At 58.3% G+C, this 25,678-nt stretch overlaps 1 protein-coding gene across 1 annotated transcript; it reads left to right on the top strand.

Moving 5' to 3' along the window:
• Positions 1-1,113: 1,113 nt before the first annotated feature.
• WNT4 (Wnt family member 4) lies at positions 1,114-25,473 on the top strand. Its single transcript, XM_054571452.1, has 5 exons — positions 1,114-1,190; positions 15,109-15,344; positions 23,780-23,911; positions 24,000-24,142; positions 24,876-25,473. Exons 1-5 carry the CDS (start codon positions 1,114-1,116, stop codon positions 25,341-25,343), a joined length of 1,056 nt encoding a protein of 351 aa, XP_054427427.1. The 3' UTR covers positions 25,344-25,473.
• Positions 25,474-25,678: the final 205 nt, after the last annotated feature.

Genomic DNA, 25,678 nt, shown 5'->3' with positions numbered 1-25,678 from the left:
AAGCAAGGCTTGGTGAGTGTGTTAGAAAGGACTTTCCTAAATTCCATCCTCACAACTTCCCGGGTCTTTTGTCCATTTCTTGGATGAGAAAACGGAGGCCCAGAGAGGTGAGGGACTTCGTCAGGACCCTGTTGCTTAGGTCTTGCCCAGAACTTTTGGCTAGCCAGGATCGAGGTTTCAGATTCCCGCAGTCTCGGGCCACTGTCCCAAGCTGCCCGAAGCTGGGGAGGCCCCGTCCAGCTCCCGGAAGGCTGAGGGAGGTGAGCGCCAGGGAGGGGCTGGGCCAGAGGACGCGCTGGCCGGGAGGCAGGGAGAGGCCTGGCGGGTTGGGGGGGGGGGGGGGGGGGGGGCGTAGAGAGGGCGGGGACGAGGACGAAGAGGCGGCCGAACACCCGGGTGCGCAGCCCCGAGCGCCTAGAGCGCAAGCGGCTGCTTGCGCGCGAGCGGCAGCCGCGCTCGGGTCGGTCCGCTACGGCCGGGCCGGGGTCGGGCTCCGAGGCGCCGGCGGGGGCGAGGCGGGGCCGCGAGTGCAGCCCTGCAGTGCCCGCAGCGGCGGGCTGGGGGAGCTGTGCCCGCCTGTCCCCAAGGCCCGGGCGGGGACCCGGCAGCTGGGTCGCCGCGCCTCTAGCCGGGCCAGGCTACGCGGCGCGCAGCCAGGCGTGCCTGGAGAGGGCTCGGGCCCCAAATCTTCCCGGGCGCCGGGCCGGGGAGGGCCCGGGAGAAGCCCAGTCCCGCGGGCAAGGGCGGCAGCTACCGCTGCCTCTCCGGCCCGCCCCCGGGGGGGGGGGTGTCCCGGGCCGCTGGGCCCGCCCAGGTAACCCCATCCTCGGCCCGCCCCCGGCCCGCCCCCCCGGCAGCCCGCCCGCCTCCACCGCCGCCGCCGCCGCATCCCGGCTCTTGGGCGGCGCTGACAGTCTGGTCCGCGCCGGGCAGCGGGCGCAGCAGCGGGCAGGGCTGCCGGCAGGCACGGAGGCAGAGCCCCGCCGCGCGCGCGCCCCGGCCCGCGCCCGGCGCCGCGCCCCAGCTCACTCGTGGGGCGCCCACCTGCCGCCCCGACGGGAGGCCCCCCGCGGCCGCAGCCGCTGCCCAGGGCCGGGCGCCCGCGGCGGCACCATGAGTCCCCGCTCCTGCCTGCGTTCCCTGCGCCTCCTCGTCTTCGCCGTCTTCTCGGCCGCCGCGAGCAACTGGCTGTAAGTCGGGCTGGGACCTGGCTGAGCCGGGCAGGGGCCGGGCGGGGCGGGGCAGCGGGCACGGGGGGCGCTCGGCAGGTGTCTCGGCCGCGGGACGCGAGGCTCGCTCGCGCTCTCCACTGCCCGGGCCTCCCTTTGGACACCCTTCCTGCCTGGTCCGGCTCACAGCCCAGAGGCAGCAGGGGTGGCGGCGGCGTCCGCACCCAAAGGCGGCTTGGGGCGCCCGAGAGCGCAAGGGGGTGCGAGCGCGGACTGGCCGCCCGAGTTGGGTGTCGGGCGCAGGGTGCAGCCCAGGCTGGGCTGACAGGTCACCGAGGAAGCCCATTACGGGGAACGACTCCGGGTCGTAGCAGCAGGTTAATCCTGAGACGTCCAGGAGCGAGCTCCCCACGCCGAGCTGCGCCGCGCTGCGGGCTGGGCTGGAGGCGTGCAGGGACCTGTTTCTACTTGGGGGGCGGGAGCTAGGGAGGGAAGGAGAGAAGGGACCAGGACGCAGGGCCTCCCAGAGCCCTTGGTTGGCGCTGGCCGGCCTTGGTTCTCCCTGGGGCGAGAAGAAACTCCGTCCAGCCCTTAAAGAGGACAACAGCCCCCCACATCTCGGGTGTCTCGCCTAAGGAAGGAGGGGTGGGGACTGCTGGTGACCTGTCTGTCTGTTTCTCTTTGAGGAGGGCCTGACTCAGGGGACTCCCTCTGAAGCTGGGAGGTGTGGGAGGATTCTAAAGGGATGAGCTTGGGCAAGTGAGTCCACAGGGAAGCAAGAAGACCCTGGTCTCCTTCTCCATCCCCCCTCAGTGACTGTTCCCCAGGCTCCAGGCTTAACCCTGGCCCAGAGTGCTGCCCCCATCCTCTGTGGGCAGCCAGTGGGGAGCCAGGCTCCAATATTGATCTGAAAAGCATGAGGTGGGAAGGGGGTTAGCCAACAGTGTAGCCGGGGTTTCCATGGAGACAGCGGGAGAGGAAAAAATTCCCTCTGCATCAAGACCAAAGAACAAATATCTCCCATGAAATTGCCCCGAGTGTCCAATGGCTGTTGCTATGAGGTCATTGCGGCCAGTCGGGGCCCTGCAGGCGGGAAGGAGAGTGTTGGTTGGGGTCCGAGCCACCCAGGGCTTGGGGGACCGAGGTGATGTGGAATTCTCCCAGCTGTTGGGAGCGAGGACTCCGGAGCCGCCTGAAGTGGCTGCAGAGCTTTTGTTTTTCTTGGAGACTTAATTTGATTAACACTTCAGGGGCAGTGGCACAGTATACAGAAACCAGGGTATCCCCACCTCCCCCCATGGCCCGCCCTGCACACCAGCCCCCTGAGCGGGGTTCGAATCGCAGACCTGAGGAGGGGAGCTGACTTGGACTTGAAGGAGTCTGGGGTCCCTGCAACTGACTCTTGAAAGCATTGGTTCCAAGCTGGGTCTCCACAGGGAATGTGAGCATTAGGGAGAGCGAGGGCTGGGTTTGACCGCCCAGCAGAGGGCCCCGGAAGGGTCGACAGAGAAGCGGCAGCTCTAGGGTCTGACCCAGGCCTTCAGGGAAGGAATGGCATCTACAGTGGAAAGTCCTTCAAGAGCACCTAGTGTTTGGACTCCATTTACAGATGAAGAACCTTAGGCCCCCGGAGGGGAAGCAAATTGCCCAAATTCAGAGCCAAGAACTGAACCCAGGTGCTTTGACTGCCCCCTTCTCCAGAGCCACCCCGAAGCTGAGCCAATGCGGCCCAGGCGGTGTCACATCCAAGCCCCAAATCCCAGCCCCAGCTTCGGGTCACTCAAACCATGGGGTATATTCCAACAGCTCAGTTCTCATTCTGGCGCCATTGGGGGAGGTGGGGTGAGGAGGGCGGCCTAGAGGTAGAGGCAAGGTTGGCAAACCTGTTCTCTGCAATGGAGATAGTTCAGGTTGCCACGGAGCGGTCTCTGGATGACCCCGCTCACTCCCGTTTCACCCTGGGCTTCGGGCTTTGAGCCAAGGGTCTCTGCTCGACCCACAGCAGAAGGGACAGGGACTCCCCAGGACCCTACCCAACCACAGACGCTGTGATGGAACAGAGATCTCTGGGCACATCCAAGAGTAGGTCACGTGCCTTGAATCTGTCACCTTCTCCAGGCCAGGGACAGAGTCAGCTCTGGAGGAATTCTGTGTCACAGCCTGGACTTCCAGGAGCTTAGGGTCAAGGGGAAAAGACAAGATAAAAGCAACACCGCAGAAGGGTAGGGTGGTGAACATGCTGTTGCTGGCAGAGGAAAGAGTTAAGTGTGAGCTGAAGCAGCCACGAAGTGGGGGACGTGGCCTGGAGGTTAGAATCATGACAATAGGAATAATAATTATGATAGCTCCCACTGTACTCTCTAAACCCTGACAACATCTGACTCCGATTTCACAGATGAGAAAATTGGGGATCATGAAGGTAATTGCCCAGAGTCACCTAGCTAGTAAATGGCAGAAGGATCTGATCTAAAACCTGCCTCTAGAAGGAAAAGCTTCAGGCAGGCAGGCACGGTGGCTGGCACTGTGTCTTTTCAAGTGTGAGCCACGCTGGAGGTCTGGCCCCAAGAGGATGGCTGGCAGCAGTCTCCGAGGGGCAAGGCCTGGCTGTCCACTCCCCTTCTAGTACCTGGAGCTGGGCTTCGGTCCAGGGGCGGCTGGCTGGCCTGGTGCAGGAGCCGGTGCTGTCTGTTGTCTTGGAAGGGCGGGTGGCCTGGCAGGGAGGCCAGGTGTCCCGCTGCGTGCAGCTGTTGGACAGGACGAAGCCTGGAGCTGGGAGGGCTCTGCAGCCCGAGGCCTGGGCAAGCCCAGAGAAGCTGGAAGCTGTTGATTAGACTTGTGTCTGGCACGCGGAGTGAGTTGACAGCTTGTGGTAGCTCCCACCGCTGAGGGAGGGATGGATGGGTGGATGAAAACCGTCCCTTAGTGGAAGGCCTGGAGTCCGCCACAGACTTGGGCTCGGATATGTCTCTGACTGTTCCCCCAGGTGCTGGGGCTGTGCTGGGAGCCTGGAGGCTGGGTTCCAGTCCCAGCTCTGCCCCACATGTTGGGTGACCTCGGGCGGGCCTCCTCCATCCTCGCAGTGGCAGTCCTCAGCAGATTGCTCCGAACCATATGAGAGTCCTGAGAAGAGATAGACGAGCTAAGATATCGTTGTGTTGGGTCTCCTGGGGGAAGGCAGTGGCTCGCTGAGCTGGGCTGCTCGCGGAGGCGGGCTAGGCCAGGCCAGGCCAGGCAGCCCGCGCTGCACCCAAACGCAGTCCAGCAGAGTGGCCAGGAACTGGGTCTCTGGGACGACGGAGAGCCCGCAGTGCCATCCCAGTTCTGCCACCGACCAGCTCAGTGACCTTGGACAGGTTACTCCACCTCTGGGACCTTCAGGGGCCTCACCTGTAAAACGGCCCCACGTTTGAGGGGTTGTGAGGCAAAAGAGAGGCCACACGTGGAGCGTCCGAGCACAGTGCCGGGCACACCGAAGGAACCGGCAGCCACGGCCGCTGCTGGGCGCCGAGGGCTGCCGCCTGCGAGACGGGGGAGCGGGGCTCCGATTACAGGGACGATGGAGAGAACAGGCTTTCGGGCTGCTGCTGTCAAGCCCTATTTACCCCAAACTGTTCTGTCCCGGTCCTGCCGTCTTACACAGGCCACACGTGTAGGACTCCAGGCTGCGGCCGCCCTGTTCTTCAGCCAGGGCCCCTACGAGAGCCTCCCGGAGCGAGGGAGGCCCAGCCTGGCCCCTAGGCAATCCCGCTGGCCTGTGGAGGGGCTGCCGGGAGCGCCCGTTGGTGCCACCTGGGGAGGCATCAGGCTCCTTGCTGGATCGGACTTCCCGCAGGTGTGCCCCTCCCAGCCCAGCTCCCGTGCACCTGCTCGCCCAGTGGGCTACGTAACTCCCTTGGCCATGGGCAGAGCGAGGCCTGGCACTCTGGGCACAACTCACTGGGCCGGACATATGTAGAGCCAGCCCAGATGTCTGCGCCAGCCCCACAGGCAAAGGTGTGGCCTGTCTCCCCCAGGAAATGCCCCCCAAGTCCCCAGCTAAAAAGGATACCTCTCTCCCTTCTAAACAGTCAACGCCCATCCTCCTGGAGCTCCTCTGATGGCTCTGGGCATTGGGTGCAACCACTAACACACCCACACCCCTTTACGGTTTGCCCCAGGATTTCTCAAATCTCCCCATTGATATTTGGACCCTGCCCTGTGCACAGTAGGATGTTTAGCAGCATCCCTGGCCTCTACCCACTAGATGCCAGTAGGAACCCCCTCAAATGATAACCAAACATGTCTCCAGACATTGCCAAATGTCCCCAGTGGGGCAAAGTCACCCCCATTTGAGAATCAGTGGTTTCACACCCGTTACCCTATTAGAACCACATAACCTCTTCCCTTCCCTCATTCCAAGGAAGGAGACAGCATTCTCTTCAGTCCCCTTTCAGAGGACCGGTGGTGCAGTGACTTCCCCAAGCACATTCTGAAAATCGGAAGCAGGACGTGAAATTGACTTCCTCTCCCATCTCCAGGTCTTCTGGTTTTTAACCTCCTGCCTACAGAACTGTTCTGTGTTATACGTAGCTGTCGTCCAGCAGTGTGGCTTCTTCCTCTGCAAGACATAAACATCCAGGGGCCGAGGCTGTGGCTAAACACCTCTTGGCACCCTCGAAACGTCTGACACACGTCTGACGTGCAGTCGTTGCTCGGTCAATACTCGACGGGTAAAGGAAGGAAGGGCCTGTTCCCTCCTGAGGGTTTTAAGTTGTGGCCAAATGGTGCCCTGTCTTCAGAGACCTCGAGTAGGAGGGAGGTTCCGCTCCACTTCCCTGAGTCTCAGGTGATGCTAAGATGTGCCAAAGCGGGTGTCAGGAAGTGTGGCTGTCACCTAGCAGATCTGCTGCTCTGGTCTCAGCGCCCCAGCTAGGGCACACCCCTCAGAGCCAGGTTCAGCGCTGTCCCCCGCCCCACCCCCTCCATTGCAGGGCCCCGGGACCAGGCTCTGCCCGAGGGGTTTGCTCAGGCGGCAGTCACGACCCAGCTGTCTGCTATGGCTTGACTTTCTTCCCTCAGCCCTGGATTAGCAATTGAGCAACTCAGCAAGCATCTGACAAGGCAGTGCTCCCCAAACCTGTTGAAACTCGCCCAACTCGGGCCCTGTGGGTGCGTTTGGAAAGCTGAGCATTTGCACCAAGCCTCCTCTTCTTGTTCCTCCCTCTGGGGAGAAGGGCTTGGCCTGAGCCAGCCTGGCACAGACTTGGCCAGGGAACCACTAATGGGAGTGACAGCTGCACACCATTGCCCCTCCAGTCACCCCCACCCCGAACACGCCCGCAGGCGCCTCCGCTGGTTCGCTCAGCAAACTCAGCTGGAAGGCCAAGCTGCGACCCTGTGGTTGCTGTCCAGATTTCCACAGGAGGTGCCAGGTTTTATCTCTGAGTCCTGAACTGCTTCTTCTGTGATTCAGCCAAACCCAGGAGAAGGCTCGCTCCCTGCCGTGACCCCAGCAGCTCCTCTTCCCCATCTGACCCCCCTCCACCTCCCCCACGTCCTGGCAAACTTGAAACCAAACTTGAAGAGATCCCTGGCCAAGTCAGAACCCCCGCAGTGGAGGGGACCGGGTCTGAGAAGAGAAGGGGCGGGAGTGGGGTGGGAAGAGGGAGCGATGCGCCCGGGGAGAGAGAGAACCTCCTGACAGCTCACAGCTCAGGAGGGAACTTTGGAGAGGCCCATTGGAAGCAGCAGGAAATTGCCAATGAGACTAGAGGGGCCTCTTTTCTGCTGTGACTCTGAATGGTCCTTTCAGACCCTATTTCTCACTCTGCTCACACACAAGTCCTATCAGACCCTATTTCTCACTCAGCTCACACACAAGTCCTATCATACAGGATCGGGTCGCAGGAACTCTTCCCCACGAGCTGGAGACCTCAGGGGTTTCCTCTTGAGTCAAGGATGCCCAGCTGTGCTGGCCCCCCCCCCCCCCCCCCCCGAGCAGAGAGGACTGAATCACAGCCGTCAGCGTGAGAGGGGCTCTCAGAGATTATCAGCTCAACCCCCTCTCAGGACACTGAGCCTCCAAGCAGTGCAGCAGGGCGGGGCAGGGCGGGGCAGGGTAGTCGCAGGGTGCATGCGATGCCCTATTCAGTCCTGGAAAACACTTATTTGTCAAGGCCGGCTCCATCAGGCTCTGTGCCGGGCACCTGGGGTCACACAGTATGTAGGCGGTAGAGCTGGAACTCCATCCCAGGTCTCCTGTCTTCCCAGGACTTTCCTGGCAGCAGATAAAAGCAGACCGGCAGCCCCTTCCCCCTAATTGGTTGTTCTCTGCTGGGGGTGGTGAGCGACTGGAGCAGGGAAGGAACCAAGGTTTTCCCATCTGCCCTGTTGCGGGGTGGGGGGCAGTATGGTTTGGCCACAGGGTCTCCCAGGATCTGCCTTTAGAAGGGATCTGCCATGGCCAAAGAACTCACTAGAAACCTGGAGGCACCAGGGCACAAGCCTCACTCCAGGAAGCCAGCGCCGGACAGCTCAGCTGGGGTTTCACCCCTCCCTCCTCGCTCCCCCCGACTCTCAGGGCTGCCTCAGTGGAACCAGGAAGGGCAGTTCAATCATTCCATGGCTACAAGGGCAAGAAAGGCGCTCGGGACAAGGGGTGGGTAGGCCTTTGTGAGGGAGAAGCTTTCTGCTGGCCAATTAGGGGACAAGGCAAGATAAGAAAGTGCCCTCAATTTGACACCCACTTGCTCACCCTAAAGACACTTGCCCCAGGGAGAGAAGGGAAATTCTTACCCTCTGGCACAGCTCTGGGGTCATCTAGGCTCAGGTCTGAGTGGCCACTTTCTAGCCCTGAGTCAGCCACCAATCCCCCTGGGAACAAACACTGTGAGATGGGGGATGTGGGGGGGTTTCCCAGACAGGAAGTGGGGGACACGGAACCCTCAGGAATGAAATGTGGGGAGCTGGGACACCAGGGTGATGCAGTAACGGAAACTGGGGACACCAAGAGACAGGAAATGGGGGTGCGGAATCCTCTGAGGATGGGAGTAAAAGGAGCCAGGGATCCCAGGAGACAGGAAGAGGGGGACTCGTGCCCTATGGTGCGGAAGCAGGGACCTGGGCTCCGGAGGAGGCCACCTTCCACCCCGCTCTGCCCAACTGAGGGGGCGCCCTTGGAGCACAGGAAACTGGGCCCGGGCGTGGAGAACCCTGGAGTCATGCTGAAACCGGGCAGCACCCCCTGCCCCTCAGCCACTGTGAGTGTCCCCAAGGCCAGCCCCTCCTCACTGGCTGCCTCGTCAAGGGGTTCCGCCCAGTGGCAGCAACTCCCTCTGTGGCCCCAAAAGCTGCGGAGACCGCAGACCCAGACACCATCCAGGCAGCCCCGTAACCCCTGAGACATCTCGCTTCCCAGTACCTCTCACCCCTGAAAGCAGCCAGACACCTTCCCCGTAGTGCAGGAAAGACATGGGGCCCTGGACAGACTCGTCAGTGGAAGAAGGAAGCCCCCTTCCCCCAGTCATTGTCCGCTGGTGCCAAACCATTGTGTCTTCGGTACCCTGGGCCATCTTTGAAGCCTGACCTGCCAGCCCAGGCTTAGGAGCCAGAATGACCTGTTGTCAAATACTGACCACCCCTGACTGGCTGCACGGCCTTGAACATGTGTCTCTGAGCCTCAGTTTCCTCATCTATAAAATGGAGACAGTAATACCCACCTGGCCAACCTTGAATGGATGCGATAAGGATGTCGTAAAGTGTGTGGCTATTGTTTGAAGAGCACAAGTGACAGGAGATGTCAGGTGCCTCTCTTCTAGTCACCTAGTCCCGCAAATGGTTTGGGCACACCCGAGCTGGTCCTGGGTAGCCGCTGTCCCTGCCCTCCTCACCCCAGGGTCCTCAGCTCCTGATCTCCTAACAACACCACCCCCCACCGCCCATCCCGTCTCTCATACTCCTGGTCCCTGAAGCACCCATCACATGGGCGAGAAGCAGGAGGAACACACGTTCTCTAACTCTACACACTCTCTCTGGAGATTCTGTCAGAAGCCTGCTCTTGGGGTCGAGGCTGAAGTGACCCACTATTCCAGAAGGGAGTGTGTCCTCCCCTAAGTGTACTCAGCTGAAAAAAAAAGTGTTGGGGACCCAGGTCTAAGAGAGCTGACAGAGTCAGGCAAAGCAGGCAAAGGAGCGGAACGGGCCTGAGGTCCAGGAGGAGTTATGACAGGGGGCTATGTCAGCTTAAGGGGCTATGACAAGGCTTTGGGATGGCGGTGGTGATGACTACGATGACCATAAACATCCTAATAGTGATGGTGATATAATAATGTTGCCAACAGCGGGAGAGTTCGTACTATGTGAACGTTTAATTCACTTAAGACTCCTGAAATAAAAACCATTATTCTCCCCATTCTGTAGATGAAGACACTGAGCCTCGGCGATGCTCACTCACGTGCCTCAGGTAGCACAGAGATAGGATTCTGCCCCAGCCTGTCGTCTCCCTCGCACAACGTGCCACGCTGCCTACCATGCTCAGCGATAAGAGTCTCAGGGACAGGGGCACCCTGGGGAGGGGACAGCAGGATACTAAGACCAAGGGTACAGAAACATTCAAGGATCTGAATAATTGGGGCATGTGGTAGGGATGTTGGGGAACCAGGTACTCGCCACCTCCCATGAGAACACAGTTCTGGATGGGCTCTGGGTCACTCTTTCTGTCACCCAGCCCCGCGTCTCCCAAAGTGGCTCACTGTTCAGCAGGCACTCCGTTTCCTTCGGGCTCCTCCTCCCTGTCACTTGGCCTTCCTCCTCCCTGGTGTCACAGGCAGGACCGCTCCTGAGGAGGCTCTAAATGTGGCCCAAGCAGGCAGGGAGGCCAGAGGGAGGGGGCAGAGAGGCCTGGGCCGACGTCCCAGCCCCCACCTGGACACCCGCAGGGCCAGGACCCACGACACTGATCTGCTTGGCCTCCCAAACGCTCTAGCTATTTCCCGTCTCCTCTCCTCTGGACGCACAGAGGAAGAGCTGGGGAGGAATCCCAGAGGTGCCGATTTTCCTCTAGGAATTTGTATATTTTTTTTAAAAAGCAAGCAAACCTGGAAAAGCTTGGGACAAGCCCAGCTAATTTTAGTTTCTAATGAAAACAGCAGGTGGCCGAGAGGATCTGATCTCCCTGGCAGGGCCAGGGCCCTCCAGCCTCGCAGGCTGCAGGCACGGGCCGGGCGCGGGGAGGGCCTCCTGGGAGGAGCCTGAAGGACCTGCAGCCCCTGCCTGCGAAGATGGGGCACGAGCTGGCTGGCAGCGGCAGCCGGGGCGGCCCGGGCGGGTGGGGTAACCTGACCGATGGCACGGCTGTGGCTAGAGTCCTGGGTAGCCGGAGCAGCAGGTGGCAAATTGCTAAGCCTGTACTCAGCAGTTGCAGGAAGAAGCCTAAACTGGGGCAATGCAACTAGGACGGGAGGAGAAGCGGGGATGGTCGAGGCCCTCTGAGGGCCATCCCAGCCCCGTGGCAGCCGAGATTGATCATGCCCAGGCCCTGTCTCCCCCAGGGATGGCTTGTGCAGTCAACACTTGAGCCCGGCCCAGGGTCAGCAGGTGGCACGCATGTCTCTGGGGGAAAGGTTGAGCCACCTTAGGGAGCAGAGAAGGGGTTCCTGAGGTCCCCAGGACCAGGTGGTCCTAGCCCCTAAGGGTCTCCAAGCCCACGGCAGACTGAAAGAAACGCTGTCCCTCACCCCCACCCACACGATCCTTACCTACGCTGGATACTCTGCCAGGAGGTGAGCGGAGGGGACCTGGTCAGGACACAGCCCTCTGTGCACACAGCAGGTTTTTATTAAACACTTTCTATGTACTGCACCCTGTCCTAGGCAGAGGAGACCCCAGGCTGACATGACATGACAGCACAGATCCACAGCACAGATCCACAGCCAGGGTACAGGGAAAAGAGAGTCCCCAGTCAGAGCTGGGTTTGCATGCCAAGCTTTGCCACTCACTAGCTGAGTGACTTTGGGCAAGTCACTCTACTTTTCCAGGCCTCAGTTTGCTCACCTGTAGGATGAGGTCAGACACCCTAAGGATGCTAGACAAGCAAGCAACACAGGGGTTGCCTGTGATGCCTGGAGTCCTCACTCCCTCCACCCCATTTCCAGCTCCATTTCCTGCTCTGGCACCCAACCCTGTCCAGGCAAGACCGTGGGCTCTGGGAGACCAGGGTGGGGGTGGGGCCGTGCCTCCTGTGGCATGGAAGGGGACAGCTGCTGGGCCAGATAAAGGCAGGGGCTGGGGGTGGTGGGCATCGGTGCCAGCGTGGGGGCAGGGACGCTCCTCAGCGGAAGAGGTTTCTCAGCTTCTTCCTGGAAGCCGTCCCAGTGACTCAGAGCCATGGCAGCCGAGCAGCTCACCCCTAAATCCCTACTACTGTTATTTCAGCCCGTCTCCCCTCGTTGAGCTCTGAGCCTCACGGAGGGGGGCAGGGGGCCCCTCCGCTCCATCTTATCCCTTGTTCAATGGCAGGAGCTCCATCTATCAGCCTGGCATGGGTCCAGGAGGCCTTTGAGGCTCAGGACCCCCATCCAGTCTGAGAAGCAGAGCTGCTGACTCTGTCAGAGGCAATGGCCACACAGACCCACTGGTTTATTGTACTCATGAGGAGATGGGCTATGAGAGGGGCGGGGACTTGCCCAAGGTCACACAGTGGGTTGGTGGTCCAGGCAGGCCTCCCTCACCTGTTCCCCCTGCCCATAGAGCCCCTGCCCATAGAGCCCCTGCCCCTGAACGCCTCCCTTCCCCAAAAGCCAGGACCTAGCACAGTCCAAGCTGGCCCCTTGGCTAGATGCAGAGGGAGCATAGGTTGAGATGGGACAGGCCAACTCAGTGCTCCCATGTCACAGAGGACGTAGGTGCCCCCACCCTTCTCCAAGAGGCCACCCCTGGGTCCGAGCAGGAAAGGATCCAACTTGAGGCCCAATTTCTTGTCCCCTCACCCGTGGCCTCCCAAACAGGGACCTGGCCCATAGCCAGTAGCTGGGCTCTTGGCGCCCCCTGCAGGCCAAGAGCACCAGGTGGATCCGCTCCACAGGGGACCCCTTCCCTGAGCTGGCAGTGGCCTGGGAGCATCCAGGCAGCACTGAGGCGCCAAGGGTTCTCCTTGCTTTGCAGATGCACCCTCTCCCTGCCCCCCAACCACCTTCCTGCCCTGGGTCCTTCTGGAAGGCTCAGGCTTCTGCCAGAACACTATGTCTCTGTGCATCCACTAGGCAGGACCTGGTAGAGAAGACGGGGTTGGCGGGGGGATGCCCCGGAAGGCAAGAGAAGACAGAGAACCTCAGCCCGAGAACACCCACCTCTCACTCACCTGCCTGTGCTGCCAGGGAAGGGAGAGATCCTCACAGCCACAGTGCACCCACCATGTGCCCAGCTCAGAGCCAGATGCAGAAATTAAATCATATTAATTCTTCATAGCAGCCCTCTGGGACAGGAACCTTTCTCTCTCCCCTTCTAGGTAAAGGAAGCCAGGCTCAGACAGGCCACACAGCCAGGGTGCTGCCGCGAGGAAGAAAATGGGTCCCAGAATCAGGTCTCCCTCAGGCTGAAAAGGGAACACCCCCAGTGGTTACCCAAGAGCTTCCCCTAAAGGACCCTCCAGGCCAGTGTCAGCCTGGTGTCACAGCTGCTCCTGGGAATGTGCTAAAAGCCTAGATGCCCACCTGGAGTGGGGCCCAGGCACCTGGGCTTTCAACAAGCCCACAAATGTGTCAGTGCCCAGCCAGGTTTGAGAACCATCACGCTGGTCCGACCCACATGCTTGGCAAATAGAATCCAGCTGCCGTTTGCACACCTCCAGGGATGGAGAGCCCGGCCACAGCAGGCAGCCTGCCCCCTGCACCTTGACTGTCCTCTATACGTTGAACGAGCCCGGCTCCCAACAGCTTCTGCCCACTGGTATCAGTTCTAGTCATTGAGCTACATGAGAGAACAATGTCTCTACCAACGGCTTTGAAGTCAGACAAAACCAGGTTCGAGTCCTGGCTCCACTTCTTATTATCAGTGTGATTTTGCAGAGAAGGCAAATTGCTTAACCTGTCTGTACCTCAGTTTCCTCCTCTATAAAATGAGAGTTCACGGTATCTCTGAGAGGTTAAATGTGATAATGTAAGTGCTTAGCCTCCCTAAGTTCCATAAAAGTTTGCTATTTTTATTATCACCATCATGAAACTTTCCCATTTTTTCGTTATTTTTTAAAATCATGTTTATTCTATTACAGTTGTCTCAATTTTTCCCCCTTTGCCCTCCTCCACCTATCCCACACCCCCCGCCCCCCCCACACACCAGAATTTCCCATATTTTAATAGAGTTTTCTGTGTACTTTTCTATCTGGTCACCATTCATTCATTCCTTCATTCAGCAAACTGTTGGGTTCCTGGCCCATTGCCTCAGAACTCGCATTAGACCATCTTTCACATACAAGATCCCTTTTGCTTTCCAGAGTCATCACCCGCTCTCCTCCCACCATTAGCTGCCACTTGTATACCTACTATGTGCCAGGGACACTGGGGGTGAGAGATGACAGGCTGAGGGGCAGCAGTTACAGCACAAGCCATGGGGACATTCAGACATGGGTGGGCTCCAATCCAGGTCCACCCTTGCAAATTGGGTGCCTTGTGCCTGTTACTTTACCTCTCGGAAACATAACTGGCTCTTAGTAGGTGCTCAGCTAATGCACTCCCCCTTCCCTTGAGAGAGGGATCGCTCCTTCCTCACAGGCCTTTCCCCATCCTAGTGAGCAATTCTGTGTCTTGCTCCTGGCCCTCTTGCCTCCTGGCCCAGATCACAAAGTGCCTGGCATTAGGCAAGGCAGCACCTTCCTGGGCCCCTCCACCCACTGTGGGGGGCGGGGCATGCAAGAGGGAGGCCCTGGGGGTTTGAAGGCGTTTGAGGCGGGCTCTGACACTTGCTATCTCTGTCACCTTGGGCACATCACCCTCTTAGCCTTCATCCTAGAATCCATATAATGGGCATAACAATAATCACCTCATAAGTTTGGGATAAGGATGCCCCAGGATGGAGTGCCTGTCACCGTGCACAGCACATAGTAGATGTTCAAGTAGTAGTGCTCTCTCCTGTCCTCCACTGAAATGGATATATTAAAGCCCCTCCTCCCCGCATGTGCCTGATCCCAGAGCTTCTTGACATAAATTATCTCATCTAGACTGTGATCCTCACCACAGCCGTAGGAGGCGGAGCCAGCATTATCACATCTTCAGGCTGTAAGAACCCAAGGGGCTGAGGAGGGATCATGGCATCCTTGGTGTTTGAAGACTCCCTTTCCTGCCACTGCCTGTGTGCTGACCATCCCCAGTCCCCCAGCCCTTCACTGCCCTCATTGTCCCACCCCCAAGTGCTGCAGCTCTGACGCTGGTCTCCATCTGATGGCCCCAGCATGTGGCTGGCAGTGAGGATCTTGGCTTGGCAGCCAGAAGGTGGGCTCAGGTCACTGGGGTTGCAGCCAGAAGGTGGGCTCAGGTCACTGGGGTTGCAGCCAGAAGGTGGGCTCAGGTCACTGGGGTTGCTGCCTGGGAGCAGGAAAGAGAGACACCAGAGCAGACAGTGAGTCTCAGCTAGAAGGCATCTCAACAAGACGGCGTGGAAGCCCAGGGGCTGGGATAACATCAGGGCACAGACGCTGGTGCAGGGGCCACGCAGGGCAGGGAAGGACCCATGGGGGCTCTGCCTGCTTTGGCGAACTCAAGAGGTGTTCTCGTGCAAAACAGCACTTCCCTGGCCCAGCCTCAAGAGCTGGGCAAGAGGGCCTGTCACTGGATCCAGACAAGCTGACAGCCAGGGCCCGCGCTGGGACAAGTCAGTTCCCACAGACCTAACGGGCGTGGCCTCACCTGGTAGCGGACAGGGGAGGGACAAGGCTCTGCAATGCGTTCCACCCCCACCATCCTCTCCCCAGGTACCTGGCCAAGCTGTCCTCGGTGGGGAGCATCTCAGAGGAGGAGACATGCGAGAAGCTCAAGGGCCTGATCCAGAGGCAGGTGCAGATGTGCAAGCGGAACCTGGAGGTGATGGACTCGGTGCGCCGCGGCGCCCAGCTCGCCATCGAGGAGTGCCAGTACCAGTTCCGGAACCGGCGCTGGAACTGCTCCACGCTCGACTCCCTGCCTGTCTTCGGCAAGGTGGTGACGCAAGGTGAGGGAGGGGCTCGTGGGGGTGCTGGGGGGCCAGCGGTGCCGGGGTGTGGACCCTCTGCCAGGGCACCCCAGAAGAGACTGCCATTTCCTTGGCTGGGGAATGATAGGCTCCTTAGAGGCCGGACCATTCAGTCATTTATCAGGCGAAAATAATAGCCCGCTCCAGCGAAGGCATAGGGTGCAGATGGAGGTGCGGTGAGAGGGGTGTAATCTGGGTGGGAGGAGTTGGGTGCGAGAGCCATCAGAGGAGGCAGGTGTTCGTGGCTCTGGGCAGCACTCCACAGCGTGCAGTGTCTTCAGTCCGGGAGCTACCGTCCAGTGTTACAGAGGAAGAAACTGAGGCTCAGACAGGGGCTCCTCGGAGGGTGACCAGCAGAATCAGAATTCAGACCTGGGCTCCAGACGCCCAGCCCTGTTTTACCTCAGCACACAGCCTCTCGTCCATGGGCCCGTTCTCATTCACCTGTGCCTTCAATGACCCTAACGGAGACCCTCAAAGCCCAGGGACAAACAGCGCCAGCCTCTGTCCTCTTGGGTTCTCAGTCAAGGCAACAACGCAGCTTGGTAGGGGTAGAGGCTTGTACACCGATGGCACTCACTAGACACGAGACACCGTTCAAAGTGTTTTAGCTCACCTGGCCCTTTGGGAGAGGCCTCCATGTTACAGAAGAAGAAACTGAGGCACACAGAGGGTTAAGTAACTTGCCTAAGGTCACAGAATTAGAAAGCTGCGGAGCCAGGACTGAAGCCCGGGCAATCCCGCTCCAGGGAGTCACCCTTACCCACATGAGAAAACGCTGTGAGGGAGGGGGCACGGGAGTCCTGGGCGCACAGGGGCGCACCCCTCCTCTGGCCAAAGCTGGGGCTCACACAGGCCCCATACACTCCCAAGAAGGTGAGCCCTCAGCTGGGACCAGAAATAGGAGAAGGCATTAAGCCCAAGGAAGGTGGGCCAGGGCATAGAGAATGTTCCACGCAACCAACTGGAAGGCTCCTTGAGAGGTCACCGGGTCAAGCCTCTGCCCTCGAGGAAGTACTCTAAACCAGCTGCCTCTTTTTCTACTTCCTGAGCGTGAAACTGACACTCCCGAGCCACCAACAGTTGATGGGGCCCTAGGACTTGCTCAGGCAGCAGGAAGCGTCGCCTGGGCCAACCTTTGTCTTGGCACCTGTGGTCCTGGACAGCTAGGGCTGCTGGGCTTGTGGCAAACCATTTGGATGTTGTTGGAAACCAACTGTGATAGAAATTTGGAAGCCATTCTCCTGGGAGCTGGCAGAGGCCAAAGAGGCACGATCGTGCTTGGCATTACTGAAGGTTGCTGCTCCGGAGCGGAAGCTGAGACCCAGCGAGCGGTCTGGTAGCGGAGGATTTCCCAGGACGATGGTGTCACTGCTGAGGGCCAGGGCTGCCTGTTTGGTGAAGCCCGGATACTAGGTCCAAATAACAGATTCTGACCATGGGAAGCCCCTCTTACACAGTAGATGTTTAGCCTTTGGGGCGGACTAGCAGGAAGGTCAGCAGGTTTCAGGTGCCAGGCTCCTTCAAGCCCCTGCCAGCCTCTGCACGGGCTGTGTCCTCTACCCCAAATACCCAACACTCTTCCTCTGCCAACTCAGCAGGTCCCTAAGCAGGTGGTTGCTTTTTGCCTCTGGGCTCTGAAGCTCTTTGTCCATGCCAGGGCTTGTCCTGGATTTGTTGTTGTTTTTTTGTTTGTTTTTTGGTAATGTTTTCTTTTGAAATAATTTCAAACTTATGGGAAAGCTGCAAAAATAGTACGTGAAATTGCCATATATACTCTTCAGCTAGATTCACCACCTATTCACATTTTAACCCATTTTCCCTATCATTTTCTCTCTCTCAAAACACACAAGCACACTTTTTTCTAAACCACTTGTGTTCACATGGCTTTCATTACACCTTTTAGAGTGAACTAGGGTGCCAGTCTCCCCCACCCCTAAACCTTGAGCTCTTCCAAGGAAAGGGTGATGTCTCATTTACCTGCTTTCCGGCACTTGGCAGAGCCTGGCAGGCAGGTGACAGTCAATGGATGTCTTCCAACGACAGGAAGCAAGTCAGGGCAAGGACTAGAGGGGCCAAGAAAGGCAGGCACGGGTCAGTGCTGGCCTGAAGCCAGAGAGGGACCCCATTCCTTGCCTGTGCTTGCGGCAGAAACTAAGGAGGGGCCCGGCCCAGGCTCAGCAAGTTTGGGAAGACACTGAGAATCCTACCAGGCTTGGCTGGAACCTGCTCCAGATTCAAGTGACTTGGTCAAACGTCCAGTCCCCTCGGAGCTGAGTCAAGATGCCCGCCCCCCAAGACCCACCACACAGGGCAGTCGTATTTGAAGAAGCCTTCCCCTCCATCCACCTCCTCAACTTTTGTATTTTTTCATTTTCTTCCTGAGTAAAATTCCTTTTGGAAAAGTCTTAATTTGTCTCCACTGAATAAGAGGAGAAGGGACTCGTCCATCCCGAGGCCAATGTGCTACTCTCAGAAGGTGCAGGGGTTGACGAGGCAGCTGGAGGGAGCGTGTGGCAAGCTTGACCTCGAGCGGTGACTTCACTCCTCCAAGCCCCGGCATCTTCACCTGTCAGTGAGACCAGCAGGTGCGCTTACCTCATAGGGTTGTCACGAAGATTCAGTGACGTAATGCATGGCAGCACTTAGTGGAGACCCTGACCCAAGAAGAGCCGTCCGTCATCACCAGCTGCTGTCGTTTTTGGCGGCGGTAGCAGCAGCAGCAGCAGCCGCCGGTCTGGGCAGGCCCCCGTCACAGCCCCCGGCTCTGGGAATTGAGGGGCTTGGCCAATACCGCATTCATGAGCTGCCTGGCTGGGGTCATGACCTCAGATACGGAAGAGGCCAGACCTAACAGATCACCGCCAGAGTCAGGAACCCCCTTTTGTAGAGGGGCTCCTGTGAGCTGTCTGCGTCAGATCGTCCTGACTCTGCGAGGGTGTAGTATTGCTCCTGTTTCACAGCTGAGAAGGGGGCCTAGCAAGCAGAGGGTGGTAACACATCCAGGTCTGGGACCTGCCAACTCAGCTGTGACATCTTGGTGAGGTCCTTGCATTCCCTAGCCTCACCAGCCTGCTCCCTATAAAGTGGAGACAATCTCAGAAGCAGCCTCCCGGGACGCCCGTCAGGGTTCAGAGAGATGGTGCCTCTGCAGGGCTAACTGGCTCCCACAGAGCCCACCCCCACCCCCCCTCTCAGGCTCTCTTACTGCCTGAGGCCTTCCAGCCTCCAACTCCGTACCCCCCCAACCCCCACCCAGCAGAGGCCACCACCCAGAGGCTTCTGTCCTACTGATATTAAGACAGACGGTGAGATAATGGTGACCAGTGAAGACAATGTATGCTCTAGGCAAAAATCTACAAGAAATTTGGTAAAATTGGCATCTGGGGAAGCTAGGAATGGGGGCTGGTAGGTGACAGTTCTTGGCTGAGCAGGCAGTAAGGACCAGATGTGGGATGGCCTCTGTGCCATGTAGTCACTGCCTCATCCTAGGGCCCGGAGCAGTACCTGCACATCGCAGGTGTTTGCTGAATGAATGAAAAGGGTTTGAGAACAGGAGGGAGAGGCCACAGAGTCTGGCAAAGGTTGGAGGCTGCCGTGAGCAAGATGGGAAGGGGGGTGTCAGAGCAGCTGGCCTGAGCAGGACGGGAAACACCGGGAAGGCCACGCAGACCTCTCTTCTCCTGCGTCTGTCTGCCGACAGCACAGGGCCTGCCTCTGCCTCTGCCTCTGCCTCTGTGACCTCGATCAAGCTCCTGTTCTCAGAAAGGAGACCCAGTGAGCCCTGAGGCCCCTTTCAGTTCTGGCAGCCCTGGTTGGGAGGGGATGTGGGGCACTGGCAGTAGCGAAGATTCAAAATCCAGGTCCATCTCTCCACTCCCACATGCTTGTCATTGAGGACACCCTACTGATGGTAACATCAGGCCAGATTTGAGAATTAAATGCCTTTCAGTCCCGTGTGGTCACTCACTGAAACCTGTGTTCTCATCTTTGTCCTCAATATTGGCATCACATTGAACCTAATGAGGGTGAGAACATGCCTTCCTTCTGGGGGACCTCTCAGGCCAGCCTTTTGGTGCCATCAGATCATTTATCAAGCGGTGGCCAGTTGGGGGGCACCCTCTGAGACATTCTGCCACTGAGAGTTCCTTGAGGACAAATTCCCCTCAGTGTCGCCAGGGCACAGTATAGGACCTAGCTCACAGCAGGTTATCAATAAATGTTTGGTGAGATGGCAACAAGAAAGAGCCTCTGCACAAAGAAAGCATTTAGCCCAATGGCAAAGACATGGTCAACTGACTGCCCTTCAGAGTGTACGTGCCCCAGCGATATCGATTAGCAAATGAATAAAGTCGCATCAATCACCCAACAGTAAGTCTCACTGTAACTACTGTGTCTTGAGCGCCTAAGATGTGCCAGGGACTAGACTAAGCACGTTCCTTACTTTAACCTCATTAGATTTCCAGGACCACCTGATGAGGTCAGTAGTTATTATCAGCCCCATTCTATGGACAAGACAGCTGAAATCACACTTAGGAAGCGGCAGCGCCAGCACTGCACCTCAGGCCTGCCTGGTGAGCGTCCCCTCTTTCCCAACCCCACCCATCTCCAAGCGGCTGTGAGGGGCCCACTCTGGGCCCAGCCCTGTGCGGGGTACTAGGGGGCTAGAGGAGACGTAAAAGGACAGCCTGGTCCCAGGATCTTCTGATCGGGCTGCAGAAGCCAAACACACAAGATACTTAACAGTCTGCGACCCGACTCTGATTGCAAGGGCCAGGCAGGCCAGTGAGAGCAAACACATGGTGGCGGGAGGGAAACGTGGGAGAAGTGCAAGGGTCTGGCCTGTGTTCATGAGGACTTTCCTCATGTTTCAAGTGGGAAGATGAGGCTCAGAGAGGAAGAGTCTTAATGCGGCTTTGTCCAGTTCCAAAGCCTTTCCTCTTCACCCTGAGCTACATCATCTCTTAAATCCAAAAGAGGCTTCCTGGAGGTGATAGAACTGGAACTCAGACACAAGTAGGCTTCAAGAAAAGGTGAGCTTTTGCAGATAAAAACAAAAGAAACTAGAAAGGTGGGCTGGGGAGAGAACGGGGAATAATGTCTTTCTCAGAGAGCCGTGCCCGTCCTGCCCACCTCCCTAGGGGCTCCACCGAATCTGCTTTGGAAGCACAGGAGTTAGGCTGGGGATGGCACTTCCACCAGGACACCCGCCAGGTGCCCATGGCTTCCTTTCCAGCCCAACTCTGGTTCTCCTCCAAACGCTCCCGCCGGCTACAACATACTTCCCTCTACCATCTGAGAGAGACGTCGCATGTGATGTGCTCAGAATTGTTCCAGTTCCCTCTTGGCCACAGACTGGCTGAGGGACCCCAGACAAGCCACTGAGCCTCACTTTTTCCTCCACAGAGCAGAGCTGGAGAGAGCTGGTTGCTAAGGTTGTCGTGGGCCTTAGCATATGCAGAGGTCCCAGCACCCTCAGGAAGGGGAGCTATTACTGGGGCCACAGGACAATGCTGAATTCCCAGCCCCGAGCAACCCCAGCACATTCTCAAAGACGGCCTTGAGACAGGACCCAGAGGACACACAGGATTTAGCCCAGTGGTACCGGCTGAGAAGGTGCCCTGGGAAGGAGAAAAAAGGCAGGAAGAAAGGAGTTGAGAGTAGAATGGGTGGATGGCTCTATGGAAAAGGCAAAGGTTGCAGGGTGGCTGCTGGCACCTTGGAGAGTCGTGCCTTACCCTGGGCCGGCTCTGCTGTCCCAGGAGGACAAAGCCAGGACTGTCTTTCTCCTGCAGCTGGAATAGGCAAGCCCCTGACCAGGGAGCAGTTATCTACCACGTGGCCGGGAACTCCCTTCAGCTACACTTGCAGGCGCACACGATCCTCTCTCCCAGCAGTCTCTGCCTGGTGCCCAGTGCACGAGTGAGCAAGGCCCCAGCCTGGGCGCCCTGGCAGAGGGGAGGAGCTGGAAGGGGCCGCAGCACTGGAGTTGAAGGGCTGGGGCCCAGGGTCAGTTAGAAAAAACTGGAGGAACCACTGCCATCGCCTTTTGGGGCATGGTGGCGCGGCCACATTCTCCAGGCCTTCTGGGGCCCACTGTGCTGAGCACAGAGGCCAACTGTTCACCATCCCCCATAAAGAACCCGCAAAAGTAACCGGGCTTGTTCTACAGCACGTGAGATTTAGGGTAGACCTAAGGGAATTTTCTGCTTCACACACAGGCGATGGGACAAGAGTGGCTGTATGTCTGTCCCTGGGGGCTCTAGCCGTGGGGCAAGATAGTGTCAAGGTTCAAAGCTCTGGAGCAAGGATACCCGAGTTCAAATTTCGGTTCTACTACTGCCCAGCTGGGTTTTATAGGACACATTGCTTCACCACTTAGTACCTCAGTTTCCTCATCTGTAAAATGAGGGTTAAAAGCCTCTACTTCATAGGATTATTGTGAGAGTATATAAATTATGTGAAGTGCTTAGACAGCACCCAGGACAGAGGAAGTGCTCTGTAAGCTTTAGCTCTTTTTCTTATCTTCCTTTCAGAAAGCCTTCCTTCGGGCCCACACTCCCAAGCTGAGAAAACCGTAACGTCTTGTCCCCGAGGCCAGGAGAATGGGGACCTGGAGTCCTGGCAGATGGGTGTCAGTTTGGGGAATGAGGCAGAGGTCTCCCTGGGCAACCTCACAGAGCCCCCACGCACTCCAGGGCCACGAGCACTCAAGGGAGGTGAGGCCAGAGCTGGGGGCGGCCCAGGGCTGCCTGAGAGCCTGGAGAAGCAGAGAGAGAAAGGACCATGCCGGGCCAAGATCTGGGGCCTGTGGCCCTATCTCCTGCTTTCCCTTCCCCCTTGGTCTTTGGGGCAAAGAATTGTGCTGGTTCAGGCCTGGAAATACCAGAAATACCAGAAACTAAAGTCGTCTCTCTTTGGGCGGCCACAGCACAAAACCAACCAACATGATCCTGCTATTAACCTCGATTAACTTGGAGAGGATTCCACCTCAGGCTGTCGAGGCCCCCGTGGCCCCAGCCAAGGCCCCTGATGCCAGTCCAAAATGGTCGGGCCAGGGCAGAGGGTGGGCAGTGGAGAGTGGGTGGTGGGCAGTAGCCCCAGCTCAAGGGCCGAACCAAGAACAGGGCATCCTGAGCCACCAGGGCCTGAGCTGCCCCCACCCCGGCTCAGCTTTTTCTGCTGCCTGTCCACAGACACGGGTACAGAGGAGGTGATTGTTTCTGTCTGACCACGGCGACTGCTCCCCAGGGCAGCCGAGAGCACAGCCCTGGGTGTCGCAGAGGTAATTGCCAACCATGGGGCCAAAACCTGCCCCCTCCACTCCTGCGGACACAGACACTCCAGCGAGAGACAGAAGGACAGTCACGGGCACACAGAGGCCCTCACAGGGCCCAGGAGAGGAGCAGGGCCTGTCTGGTCACACTCCCAGCCAGCCACGCACACAAGCACCACACTTGCACTGCACACACACACATACATACTCCCTCCCACCACCCACACCCCCAGTAAGAGGCTCCACAGAAGCTACACCCCCTGAGGCACAGTTCCTAGGAGGATAAAAACACCCATTCAGGCAGGGGGCGAGGGCAGGCACCAAAATAGAACCACTGAGAAGTCATGGGCGGAAGGGAAACAAGCACAGAGGCAGACAGACCTGTGTCTGAGTCCTGGTTCTATCACCTCCCCTCCTCAAACCTGCACTGTGCCATCTGTAAAATGGGAACAGACAAAGCTCCCGGTGGTAGAGGACATGCCCTCATCAGCAGTGGTCAGGTAAACAGTAGGGGCCATTGTGATTACAACTTCAAGAGATGAGGAAGCAAGATGTTATCAGGACTGAGCTCAGCCTGAGCAAGAAGGCCTGGGGCAGGAACTAAGGTGGGGGGACCCTTCAGAGCCCAGGGGGACCGGCTGGGAAATAGGCACAAAAAGAACCCTGGTTTTAGAGGACGCCAGGCCTGGGATAGCAATCCAGTCCACTACTCCACAGCTCTGTAGTCTTGTTACCATCAAACCACCTCTCTGAGCCTGTCTTCTCTCTCTCAAATGGCGTGAACAGCACTAGCCTTCTGGAGGGAGCTGTGAGAACAGCAGCCCCACAGAGGCTAAGAGCAGTGAGGCTGGACTGTCTGCTCACCATGTACCGCTGACCTCTATAAAACGGGGGTGAGGACAGCACTGACCTCAGCACGTGTGGAGATGGAGGGCAGTGCCTGGCACATAGTAAGTGTACTTAGCATCCGTGTGTGAGAAGAACTGCCAGCACAGTGTCATTCCTGGCCCGTGGGAGTCAGCCTGCCCCGATCTCTCCATGGGCCTTGATTGTTAAGGTCCCACAAGCCCCTACCTCTGAAGTGGAGGGTGCGGGAGGAGCACCGGGACCCAGCCCTGCCCTCCCTCTGCCCCCACAGGGACTCGGGAGGCGGCCTTCGTGTACGCCATCTCTTCAGCAGGTGTGGCCTTCGCGGTGACACGGGCATGCAGCAGTGGGGAGCTGGAAAAGTGTGGCTGTGACCGGACAGTGCATGGGGTCAGCCCCCAGGGTAAGTGCAGGACGTGGGGAGGCATGAGTGGGAGAACAGGGGCACGGCCGTCACTCACCCGTGGCCCCTTCTGCCCACTGCGCCCCAGGCTTCCAGTGGTCAGGGTGCTCGGACAACATCGCCTATGGTGTGGCCTTCTCACAGTCGTTCGTGGACGTGCGGGAGAGAAGCAAAGGGGCCTCATCCAGCCGGGCCCTCATGAACCTCCACAACAACGAGGCTGGCAGGAAGGTAGTGTGTCATTTCTTCCGCCACCATCACCACTGGAGCAAGAGCGGGCTCAGCATGGTCCCTGAACACTCTCCCAACCCACATGCCACTTGGAAAACGTTTGTTCAGGCTCTCACCAGCACTGGGCACCTCCTGTTGGCCAGTGGGGTGCAGGGCGGCAGGGTAGGGAAAAGACAGGGGAGCAGGGGTCACAGAACAGTGAGTGCCCCCCCGGCACAACACACATGCTCCCCAACACACCTTACCCATGTGTACTCATGGTCATAGGTGTCTCCATCCCTCTTTGTCACTCACCCTCCTAATAGGTAGCACAGCTAGGATTTGAATCCTGTGTCACAGCAAAGATCATGGGCTTAAGTCTGATACCACCTGCCTTCATACCTACCTACTGGTCAAGGTTTCTGTGCAGATTCAGTGCAGCCATGTTCCTCCCCATCATGTCACTTGTCACTCACTGTTTCATATGCCATTGCCCTTTAAAATGTCTCTGCCCCGTCAACTGCAAGTGCCCAAGGGGCAGGGACAATATCTTCTTCAACTGTCCCCAACACAACTTACCAGCCCACCACAGCATACAGTAGGTACTTAATACAGAGGAAGCGTGACAGTACTTTTTCCTCCAGTTCTGCAGCATGCTCCCAGCCAAGCCCTCACCGTCTGCCCCCCAACGGCCTCTCCCCAGCCTCCCTTGACACATCTCCTGATGGCTCTCTCCCCTCCCCGTCCCCTGCAGGCCATCCTGACACACATGCGGGTGGAGTGCAAGTGCCACGGGGTGTCTGGCTCCTGCGAGGTAAAGACGTGCTGGCGAGCTGTGCCGCCCTTTCGCCAGGTGGGCCACGCACTGAAGGAGAAGTTTGATGGCGCCACCGAGGTGGAGCCACGCCGCGTGGGCTCCTCCAGGGCACTGGTGCCACGCAACGCGCAGTTCAAGCCGCACACAGATGAGGACTTGGTGTACTTGGAGCCCAGCCCAGACTTCTGTGAGCAGGACATGCGCAGTGGTGTGCTGGGCACAAGGGGCCGCACGTGCAACAAGACGTCCAAGGCCATCGACGGCTGTGAGCTGCTGTGCTGTGGCCGCGGCTTCCACACAGCACAGGTGGAGCTGGCTGAGCGCTGCAGCTGCAAATTCCACTGGTGCTGCTTCGTCAAGTGCCGGCAGTGCCAGCGGCTGGTGGAGCTGCACACGTGCCGGTGACTGCCGCCCAGCCCACACCCAGCAACCACCTAGTGGCCCGGGGAAGGCCGATAATTTAAAGTCCCCCACCACCTACCCCAAAAGATACTGGTTATATTTTTTTTGTTTTGGTTTGGTTTTTGGGTCCTCATGTTATTTATTACTGAAACCAGGCAGGCGACCCCAAGGGCACCAACTGGGGTCTCCCTGACCTGAGTCTTGTGGCTGCCACTGACCAAAGGGACCTTGCTTATGCTTCCAGCTGTCCACATGTGGCTGCTGCTGACCATTCAGTTGTTACCTGTATCCATTCTTCTACTTATAGACTTAAAGTGGGTAACAAGAGTGTTACAGCC

Source organism: Pteronotus mesoamericanus, unplaced genomic scaffold (assembly GCF_021234165.1).
Source record: "Pteronotus mesoamericanus isolate MK-2021 breed Mesoamerican mustached bat unplaced genomic scaffold, CSHL_Meso_final contig_221, whole genome shotgun sequence".
In the NCBI taxonomy this organism is placed as follows: Eukaryota; Metazoa; Chordata; class Mammalia; order Chiroptera; family Mormoopidae; genus Pteronotus; species Pteronotus mesoamericanus.
This window is presented reverse-complemented; position numbering and strand designations above follow the sequence as displayed.

Bases quoted from the DNA above. Each gene is read 5' to 3' on its own strand.
- WNT4 (XM_054571452.1), top strand. From the start codon at position 1,114: ATGAGTCCCCGCTCCTGCCTGCGTTCCCTGCGCCTCCTCGTCTTCGCC. The intron at 15,345-23,779 runs GTGAGGGAGGGG...CTGCCCCCACAG, and splicing joins CGGCAAGGTGGTGACGCAAG to GGACTCGGGAGGCGGCCTTC. The intron at 23,912-23,999 runs GTAAGTGCAGGA...ACTGCGCCCCAG, and splicing joins GCATGGGGTCAGCCCCCAGG to GCTTCCAGTGGTCAGGGTGC.